Source organism: Gymnoscopelus braueri (assembly GCF_963280865.1).
Source record: "Gymnoscopelus braueri genome assembly, chromosome: 16".
Classification (NCBI taxonomy): Eukaryota; Metazoa; Chordata; class Actinopteri; order Myctophiformes; family Myctophidae; genus Gymnoscopelus; species Gymnoscopelus braueri.
The window spans coordinates 18,254,677-18,265,525 of NC_137616.1; the positions used below are offsets into that span (position 1 = coordinate 18,254,677).

At 43.6% G+C, this 10,849-nt stretch overlaps 1 protein-coding gene across 2 annotated transcripts in view; it reads right to left on the reverse strand.

Moving 5' to 3' along the window:
* The window catches only part of map3k5 (mitogen-activated protein kinase kinase kinase 5), a 66,039-nt gene extending 63,567 nt beyond the window's left edge, over positions 1-2,472 (reverse strand). For both annotated transcript variants that reach the window (XM_080453740.1, XM_080453739.1), the window contains exon 1: positions 1,328-2,472. In XM_080453740.1, coding sequence (XP_080309866.1) covers positions 1,328-1,787 — 460 coding nt within the window. In that variant the 5' untranslated portion in view covers positions 1,788-2,472. The remainder of the gene's footprint in view (positions 1-1,327) is intronic.
* Positions 2,473-10,849: the final 8,377 nt, after the last annotated feature.

Here is a 10,849-nt window from a genome sequence, read left to right on the forward strand (position 1 = left end):
TTCCACAGTAGCTCAATAGTAAGACAGCAGATACAAAACAGAGATTTGACCAAAACAATAGTGTAATGTTATGACACACAACAAGCATCTGGTTTCATTTGTAATGTTCCTGACTTTATTGTGGACCTCATACCAAAATGCATTGTTTGATGTGGGGGAAACAAAGTGGGTGTGTATGAATTGCATGACAATATGCCATGCTGAGAATGAAAGCATGTTTGTTCAACATTTCAGTCGATGGCTTTCATATACATGTTGACTGTTTGTCTATTTTATGACCTTCCCTTTGTCAGTTTCTTGCAAAACTCAGAAATGTGCATCATGACAACAAGCTGAACAAGAGTTCAACCATTTAATTTCAGTCTGATTATGATCATTGTTTTGTTAAGTGATCTGCTTGTTTTTTTTTGTGGTATACTACTGCAGAAACATCCATATATTCTGGAGTTGTTGTGATTTTGAATATGCTACACAAAAGACAAAAAGTATAGTGATTGGCACTTATGATAGTCAAAAGCAATGCCATTCTGCTGAAATGCATGCTGATGCCGATACGTGCATTGGTGTTCTCATTTCGGCAGATATCAATACACAGATGGATCGCTCAGGCCACTTTGTAGGCAGCTGCTATTTACAGTGTTTGATCATAATCCCTGAAGATTCTACTTTCCAGAATGAGTTTTCGAAGTCAACCAGGCAGCAACAGAACATTTCCAGCAGGATTAAGGGCCAAATAAGACACATATGGGTAAGAGGGGAAAGTGCTTTCAGTCAAAAGGTTCGAGTTCATTTCTCTGCTGTGCAGATTCCAGTGGAAAGTCCAGCCTCATGCCTAAATCTCAGTCCATGACGCTTCGGCACACTTTTCAAAACAGACGCACACAATGGAAGGGGAAAGTATGTGTAGGGGAAAATATAACAATTACCCCACAATTGCGGAGCATAATAAAACACCCCCCCATTGAGACTCAGTTGCTTAGTAAGTTTCAGGCAAATTGAGTGGGTATGTGCTGGAAAATACTCATGAAAGGAAGACGCATGCCTACATGCCATGTCATGCAATCTCTGTGCATCAACACTGCACAGTAGCCATAGCAAGTAGCAACTACAGGTCAATATGTTTTGAGAAATGCAGTAGGGTTGTGACCCTTGACCCTGCACCACTGGCTGATGATGATGTTTGCCATTTGAACCCTGCAGGTCACGGTTCACATGTTATGTTACAGCTGTAATAATCGTGTGTGTGTGTGTGTGTGTGTGTGTGTGTGTGTGTGTGTGTGTGTCATTTGTACCATAGGCTCAGCTGTACTGAGCCATCATCACTCACCTGCATTGTAAAACTGATCAAGTACCACGGTTTCTCCAAAGTCCAGTTTCCCAAAATGCACGGTCTCCAGTTTGCTCCCCACGGCGTCACATGCATCCTTCAGACACTGCAGGGCCATGTTCTCCGCATTGTTCGTATTGTTGGGATTGTGTTCACTGTTGATGACATAGGCCACGGTGACCGACCTGCTTTTAGAAGACTTCCCCATAGACATCAGCAGGCCGCCACCTTCCACCGGACAGTTTATGATGGCACTGGGGCTGATGCTCCCGCTGATCATGACCGAGTCCTGCCAGAACGCCCCGGCCGCCGGGATGATGCCAGCGGCTCCCCCGCCGCTGCAGCTGAAGCTCTCCTGAGCAGCAGAACCACAACCGGCGGCAGAGCTTCTGTTCCCCGGATCAAGGCAAGGACTGAAAGAAGGAACCGACAGGGAGATCCCGTCAACGTCTTGGCTCATGGTTTCAGTTTAAAGTGACACTCGTTGTGTTTGGTTGTTGTTCTGACAGACAGTGCATCCAAAGCCAGCACTGGGCATGGTTACCCATGCAGGGGATTCCGTGTAGATCCGTGACAGAACGTGCACGATGTTGCACAGTCTCTGTCCTCCGCCTACTTCACTTCAACACACAGGTAAACAAGGTCTACGTTGGTGTGAACGGTGCAGCAACTCCCCGTCGATGCATGTCTGGTTTCGGTTGCAATCGAGTAGTAGCTGACGTTACAATCAAACAGAGTAATCGCATGGATATTATTGCAGCCTGGTCCCTGGCCTGGAGCCTATGTATGGTTTATCCTGCAGAAACGACTCGGCTAGTGGCGGTTCTGAAGAGAAAGCACGCAGTTGAAGGAGTCAGTAAACGATTGCATTCCAACGAATAGACATGTAACGTTACGTTACTTCCCAAAGTTGAGCAAGACCGCTGTCAATCCAACAGCCTCCATCGTTGAAAGATTATTGTCACTGGAGACACATGCACCACAAAAACAGAATCACGATAAAAGTCCAAACCTCTGCCCCGATCGTCCTCTGTCTCCCAGGCAGCGTGCAATTAAACAGACATCTAGTGCATGCATGTCAGAGAGTCCGAGTGGGGATTGATTTCATGCACAGACCGTAAAACCCTGCCCTGTTTCCTCTGTTATCTTTCCTGCTCAGTCTCACGCACACACACCAGAGTTGCCAGATTGTGCGAGAGAAACAAGCAACCATGTCTATGAAAACAAGCACAAAAGTATAGGTTATCTACATGCTCACAACGCGTCACGATGCAATGCGTTGTGAGCTTGTAGATCTGCTATTTTCCAAAAAATCTTGAAAATTTGAAACATTTAAATTTTTTTAAAAAAAAAACTTTTTAACAACACAAATCTTGTATGGGGTGGGGTCCCTGGCATAAAATATTTTCAGATGTTGGTAATTTAATTTGGGGGTTCTTGACTTGAAAATGTTTAAGAAACACTTGTTTAAACAACATTAGGAAGCAAGACCAAAACCCGCAACTACCAATTTACTAGCCTCGCATCACCAGCAAGCAACCCTACCGAAAAATAAGCCCAAAGTCGCTTATAATAAGCGGACATGGCAACACTGACACAGGGCGGAGAGACTGACTGTGAGCTTTGTTTACATGGGCGGAGCATGTATGGAACAGCGTAGCACAGTATCACTATGGCCTTATAAAGGGGCATTTCACTCAAAGTAACCTGAACAAAAGCGTCATTCATCATCATTCAGTTTAATAAAGTTCCCATCCTGATGATTTTTTTTTTTTTTTTTTTTTACTCTGAGACAATTTACAACTACTTTAGGCTATTGATATTACTAGCAAAAACCATTACGTAGGTGCGATGCCAGAATAGCAAATTAGAACCCTAAATTCAAACACTCATCTCAATAACCATATTCATTCACAGGCGCAACAACTATTGGATTTTCTTACAACTTATTGGCCCATTATTACCCGTTTACACATTTTAAACCCATTTCTATGACCCAAGTCCAATGAGTTGCTACAGCCATACAGCACCACTTTCAAAGTGAACTGAAGACACATCAACATATGACTGCAGTAAACTATATCATAAGTATAACTCTATGGCAGTAAAGCATAGAGGTAGCCTAATAATGGCCATTCTATGTAATAAGAACGCCATCTTGTGGTAATACTGTGATATTACAGACTCAGACTCCATGAAACCAGAGAACAGTGTGTGTGTGTGTGTGTGTGTGTGTGTGTGTGTGTGTGTGTGTGTGTGTGTGTGTGTGTGTGTGTGTGTGTGTGTGTGTGTGTGTGTGTGTGTGTGTGTGTGTTTTTTGATTGATTGAAATTTTTATTAGGCAAAAGAATGTAAAACAACACAGTTACATTAATAATGCTTTTGTCTAAAAGGCCCGGCCAAAAAAGTCCTTGCGGACTTGTTTCCGTTGGGGTCCTTGAGTTAATTTCATAGACATATATAGTAGCAACCAAACAGTTCAAAAATCAACATGAAAATACAGATAATACAGAAAAAATACCACTATGTACAAAAAAAAGCATTTAAAAAATATATGTACAAAAAAAGGGGGGGGGCATGGAAAAATAAAAATTATATACAAAAAAAAGCATGAGGAAATACAAAATATGTACAAAAAAGAGGAGGGGGGGGGGTCGTCTGTCTACAGGGAAACTGGTACTAGCTCCTCTTTCGGCCTCCAGAAAGATGGGTTTTTAGGGCTGTTTTGAATGAGCCCAGCGAACTGCATTTTTTGAGGGATGGGGTTAGACTATTCCATTCCTTGGTGGCTGTGCTATAGAAGGAGAATTTGCCCATGTTTGTTTTATGGGTGGGTGGTACCAGATTGTTGTTTACGCTCCCTCTAGTTTCGTGGCCATGGGTGTCACTAACTTTTTCGGGGTATTTATACAGTGTGTGTGTGTGTGTGTGTGTGTGTGTGTGTGTGTGTGTGTGTGTGTGTGTGTGTGTGTGTGTGTGTGTGTGTGTGTGTGTGTGTGTGTGTGTGTGTGTGTGTGTGTGTGTGTGTGTGTGTGTGTGTGTGTGTGTGTGTGTGTGTGTCACACAGTGTGTGTGTGTGTGTGTGTGTGTGTGTGTGTGTGTGTGTGTGTGTGTGTGTGTGTGTGTCACAGTGTGTGTGTCACAGTGTGTGTGTGTGTGTGTGTGTGTGTGACTATTTTCAAAATGTTTGCCTCTTACTTCAATTATTTTTGAAGTAAGAGTTTTTATTTAGTAGTTTTTATAGTATAGTTTGTTGATGCAGTAATGGTCTTTTTTCATTTCATTTCTTTCTTTTTATTTGTATTTTTAGGTATTAAAAAGGCACCTCCCCCCCCCAAAAAAATCGTGTGGGGAATGGGGACCCCCCTGGGTACTCAACCCACAGGTTGAGAACCACTGTCCTAAAAAGCAGAGCCACACCATAAGCAGGTAGGCCTATTACGCACGGCACGCAGCCACGCACACAACTGTTACGCATGAGGGATGTAGGTTAAGTGTGTAGGCTACAGACCATTTCTCACATGTGTGCTAATTCTGATAGTTAGTTTTTTTTTAGCCTGGTTTGCTAGTCGTGACATCATGTGACTTGTGACAGCAGTATCAATCAGTAACAGTCAAGGAGACGAGGTGGATATGGCACGTTTTTATCACCGCTCTCACAGGTTATAATTATATATTTATGCAAAATATGTAATTCAATTTGATATTCTCTGTCATTAAAATGACAGAAAGCCCCGGCAGCCAAGCCCTGTCCTCAGTCAGGTCAGGAGTCAGGACTTGGGACACAGGAGGTTGATAGTGCAAGAGGTTAGTTATCTTGGCGCCATTTCAATAACCTAGCCACACATTTCTTGTTTAGTTTCACTTTCATTGACGTGAAAATCTGTCTATAAAGCCTACACTTAGGCTACAGTAGGCTATTTGGATACAGGAAGCGTGGGCCCGACCTAAACATTTTGGACAGGGCACCTCAATGTTAAATTGGCTATTTTTGTTTTCCAAAATGTAGAAAAATAAAGCATTTGGTCTGAAGTTTGCCTAATGTAAAGTAGGCTATATATTATTTTAGCATGCAAGGTAGCCTACAACATCCTTATCAGACCTAAATCTACCCTTCAACTTATTGTTTGTGCCCAAAACTGTATATCATGTTCAAATCATGTGTAGGTTTACATTACTTCACACCATTTTCCAAATATCTTTTGATCACCTTTCTAAGGGAGAACTGATATTTACCTCCCCCTTTGGCCTCCTGAAAGGTGGATTTTCAGGCCTGTTTGAAAGGAAGCCAGTGATCCACATTTTTTAAGAGATGGGGTCAGGGCATTCCACACTTGTGTGGCGTGTCGTTGAAGGTGAAGGAGAATTTACCCATGTTTGTTCTATAGTTGGGTAGTACCAGATCGTTGTTGTCGCTCCCTCTAGTATTGTGGCTGTAACTGTCGCTCACTTTCTTTTAGGTATTTAGTCAGATATGCTGGTATTGAGGGCATTGAGGCCAAAGTCGCCAGTAGGTTACCCATATACCCAGTATTTACCCTAATATAAAGTTGGGAGATTACTGAAGTCATTTTGGCTTGCATGACTGCCAAGTCCCCACTATCAATAGTCATACCATCGAATAGGTCAAAAGAAAATGACATGAATACAAACTAAAATATGGAACCCCCCCTATAGACCCCCCATCTAAGAAAGGTCCCACACTGTGGAATGCCAACTTGCCTCTTCAGAATCTCCCTCACCCCCTCACCTAATTATACATCACAGCTGAGGATACAAATTATATAATTATTCGTTTTTCTGAATTTCTCAATTTGTCTGTTTATGTATTTATTTCATGGAATTATTGAGAAATGATTGTGAACTGTGTAAAAAACCTGAGTGGCAGGTTGGCAGCATAATCCCCAGAGATGCATGTGCCCGTAGGTTAACTTCATGCAAATACATTCCAAACAGCCTCTAATCCTTTTTATGTAATGTTTTTTTGCAGCCACTAGATGTCACACATGGACCATGCAGCACAACACTGACAGAGTGGTGAGTGGGCACTCCACCAGCATTCTGATAGGTACAGCAAACAAAATGAATTCTCCTCCCCCCTGACAGAATACAATATATAGCCTATATGATATGGTGCTGTGTTGTTATGGGGTGTTATGGGGTGGCAGTGGCTCAGGTGGTAGAGAGGCCACCTATAGGAACCGAAAGATTCCCGGTTTGATCCCCGGCTCAAGTGTACTTCAGCAAGATACTGAACCCCTAAATGCTCCCAATGAGTAGGTCGGTGCCGTGCATGGTTGCCTGAGCTTCCACCGTCGGTGAGTGAATATCTATGTGAATGGGTGAATGTAATGCACATTCTATAAAAGTGTTAAAGAAATGCAGACCATTTACATTGTGTCAGCGAACCTGCTTAAACGCAGCTGTAGATATCGGTATAGATACTTTCATGTGATGAAGTCATTCTGGCCATGGGATAATTTCATGAGATTATAATGTAAGATGAACCATAAACGCTCATTGACCACAGATGAAAGGAATCCCCCCTCCCACACTCTCATACTCTCTCGCCTCTGTCTCTCTACCTATCTATCGTCTCTCTCTCCACTTCTCTCTCTGTCTTTCTTAAACACACACACACACACACACACACACACACACACACACACACACACACACACACACACACACACACACACACACACACACACACACACACACACACACACACACACACACACACACACACACACACACAGAGCCTGGTTTAGCATTAGAGTACAGAGTTCAGTGCATACAAGCGATAGAGTAATAAGTAAAGGTTTGGGTTAAATGAACATCGCTTGGTGGTTCACCATCAATAAAGCATCTATGCCTCCAAACAAGGCATTCCATTCTGCTCTGCCACAGACCATGAAATAGAGAGAATCACTCACTCGTGCCAGATACAGAAAATAAAGATCAAGAAGTGCACTTGGCTTTGCAATGGAGGTATATAAGAGATAGATACTTGCAGGCACAGACGTGTTGCAGTCCTCATAGATATCTGCCAAAGTCTACACAAACATTAGAGGGAAACGGGAGGAAACAAAATTACAGAAATCTAAGTTTGACAAATGGTGGGCCCAGCGTTGCCACTAGCTATTAGCCTGCGATGATTAATAAGTGAGAAAATAATTGCACTTCATTGAGATTGATGACGCCCCATTTAACCTCCCCACTCACTAGCGGTGCCACAGAGCACAGAGATGAGCACCGGACACACTGATGCTCTGCCGGCCTCATTGGAAACAGGCACACATGCACAGACGTGAACATGCACGCACACAACATGCACGCACGTGCGCACACACACACACACACACACACACACACACACACACACACACACACACACACACACACACACACACACACACACACACACACACACACACACACACACACGCACACACACGCACACACGAACACACACACACACACACACACAGAGAAATGAGTGCATGCACATGTGCCTGTAACACACAAGCTTACATTAAAACGCACATGCACTCAACATGCGCACACACACTGCACGCGCACAGACACACACACACACACACACACACACACACACACACACACACACACACACACACACACACACACACACACACACACACACACACACACACACACACACACACGCGTATGCGCGCACACGCATGCACATGAAAGAACAAGTGCATAACCCCCCCCCCCCCCCCACACACACACACACACACACACACACACATTCATAACACTCCCGCTCCACGCACACAGACACGCAGTAGGTTTGTAATGATCCTACGGGGCATTCGCTGGAAGCCTTAGAGCGCACTCTGATCATAAGTTCATTGTTGGTAAGTGAAAAACAATGATCCCAGTGCTATGAGGCCTTCGGGAGTCTTTCCCCGCCGCCAATATAGAAGCATTTAAGTAGACACCATGGGGAATTAATGACACCGGAGTCACATTAAGCCTCACGCTAACTAGTTCATGAGCTTTGGACCTCTCGTTAGACAAGAGCTATTGTGTATGTATGTGTGTGTGTGAGTGTGTGAGTGTGTGTATGTATGTGTAGGGGGGTAATTGTCTGTATGTGAATGTGTACATTCATTAGATGAGCGAGGGAGTGCAAGACAGATTTGTGATTCAGAATCTTTGTCAATTTAAAACACACACACAGAGAACACCGTATAACCATGCACCTATCCCAATTATAGCGTGCACTAGATGAGAAGTGCTGTGGCGCTTTATCTTTATACTCCGTCGTATGATGGTGTCACGCTCCGAAAATAGCCGATCTTCCAGCGACGTGACGTGTTGTGAGCTTGTAGATCGGTTATTTTCAGTGCGTGACACCGGTGCACAACGAAGTATACATCAGGCTTTATCCTCTCACACTGCAAAGAGACGTGGCCAAGGTTATTAAAGAAGGATGTAGCAGTGCAAGATGGCCGCCGTTGTGACCAGAGGCGGTGTGGGGAGATAAATGGTTGACCCAGGCTGGTGTCAGGGTACGATTGATGCCACTATCAGCCCCACTGCTTTCCCAATGATTTTCTCAAATCTCTGATAGAGTGTGTTATCTAGTTACTGGCATGAGGGCAACGGCCTGCAGGCACGGAGAAGGTCAATCTATGAGGACAATCTTTGTTGGACTAAATGAGAAAAAAGACCTCACAAAAAAAGAATAAAAAAAGCAGCTGCTAGGTCTCTGGGATAAGATAAGCCAAATTACTTCTCTTTAGTAGGATAGGCCTAGGGCAAACAGCGAGAGAAAAAAAAATGAAGTGAAGCAGCTGTTGGTGCTTCTAACTTCGGCGTTGTAGATCTCACCTGGAACCTTCGCTCTCTTGAACTAATGTTGATTCAGTGGCAGCACCTCAGACGTACAGGCTGTGAAAGGGGATCGGTTTGTCTGCGCTTTCATCTGCATTAGCCAAATAAATCCCCAGTTCAACAGACAGGACAACGGAATGTCCAGCGACATGTGCGACTAGTCGGAAATGTCGCATTGCAGATTGCATAGTTTCCAATCTTCAGAGGTCTCAAAACAAGGCAAAGAGTAGAGGACTAATAGGTTTTAATTTACCAGGCATGTACCTGATCAATAATGCCAGGTCAATAATGATTGAGAGGTCCATGGTGAGGGGAAATGATTCTACTCATTGTCTGAGAAAAATGAAGGTGTGGACACAGCCTCGGGGTGGAGGCAGATGTCCACGGGTCCTGGTGTCGTGTGGTGGTCTTGAAGATGAATGGAATGGATAGTAACATGTTACATAGCACTACTCCTTTGTGCTTGGTGGAGGGGATGAACCCCTGAAGCTTAAAATTCATATAGTTCTCGCACACACATTATCTGTGTACCATTTATTATAGTTTGACTCGGAAAAATGATGAAAACCACAGAATTGATGTGACAAAGGTTCTTTGTCCTAAGACCTACAAACCAAATGCAAAAAAATCATTGCATTCTTGCATTAGTGTTAAAACTCGGAACATAGCAATTTATTTAACAGTTATTTTCTGTAATGATGAAATTAAATTAATTAGTATTAATTTAATAGCTGCTTGCAGGTGCCACCAATAGAAAGAAGAAGTGGCAATATTGTCCTCAGGTTGCCCTTAAATTGGGTGTTCGATTGTCGGCTGAGCCAGGCACTGCAAAACATGCAATTGGCCTTGTTTTTGGGTGGCAAGCTGGCAGAGGAGGGCGTTCTCTGTCTATGCATTAGAGACTCCTACAGGTTGGTCCAGGCACCTGTTCAGCAGGGAGCAGAATTGGGAGGGATAATGTGTTCCTCCAGATGCGTTACGGCCTCCCGGTGAAACTCCTCACTGTCAGGTGAAAAGCAACTGGTGACTACATTATCATAGGAGACATGCCTGACTACACACCCTCCACAGAGCAACAGTAGAGGTCGGCAGTGACAGGGACTATACACATGGGGCAAATTGGCGTTCAACTAAGGGGCACAAGGAGCTAACATGGAACTGCTGACTACAGTGCTTTAATGATGATTCTAATGATATCGACTATTCTAAAGAAACATGCAAATATAATACCTATTACTGCACAATTTGTGACAGAAAAATGCCCAGGCTGTGTTTTGACTGTATAGTCTATCCCTCTATGATTTTACATAAGTCTATTCATTAGAGGATAGAAAAGTGTGGCTCCTAGTAGATTGATCTGACAGTTATGTTTTGATATGAAAACCCACACATCCCAAGCTGCCATCACCCACAGCGTGCGGTTAGTCACATTCCCGCGCATTGATCTGCCAATCAAAGATAAACGCTACTGACTCCAACCATAGTGCACGACACGTCTGAAACTATTCTAAATATTTTGACACGAGCTGTTTGCAAAACATATTGTAACAAGCGAGAAAACAGTTGAATTTCCTGACTTGGAGGTTGCCATGATCCATTCCCCAGGCTGTGGGGAGACATATGAAACACATCGTGCTGCGACACATTGTGCGCTTG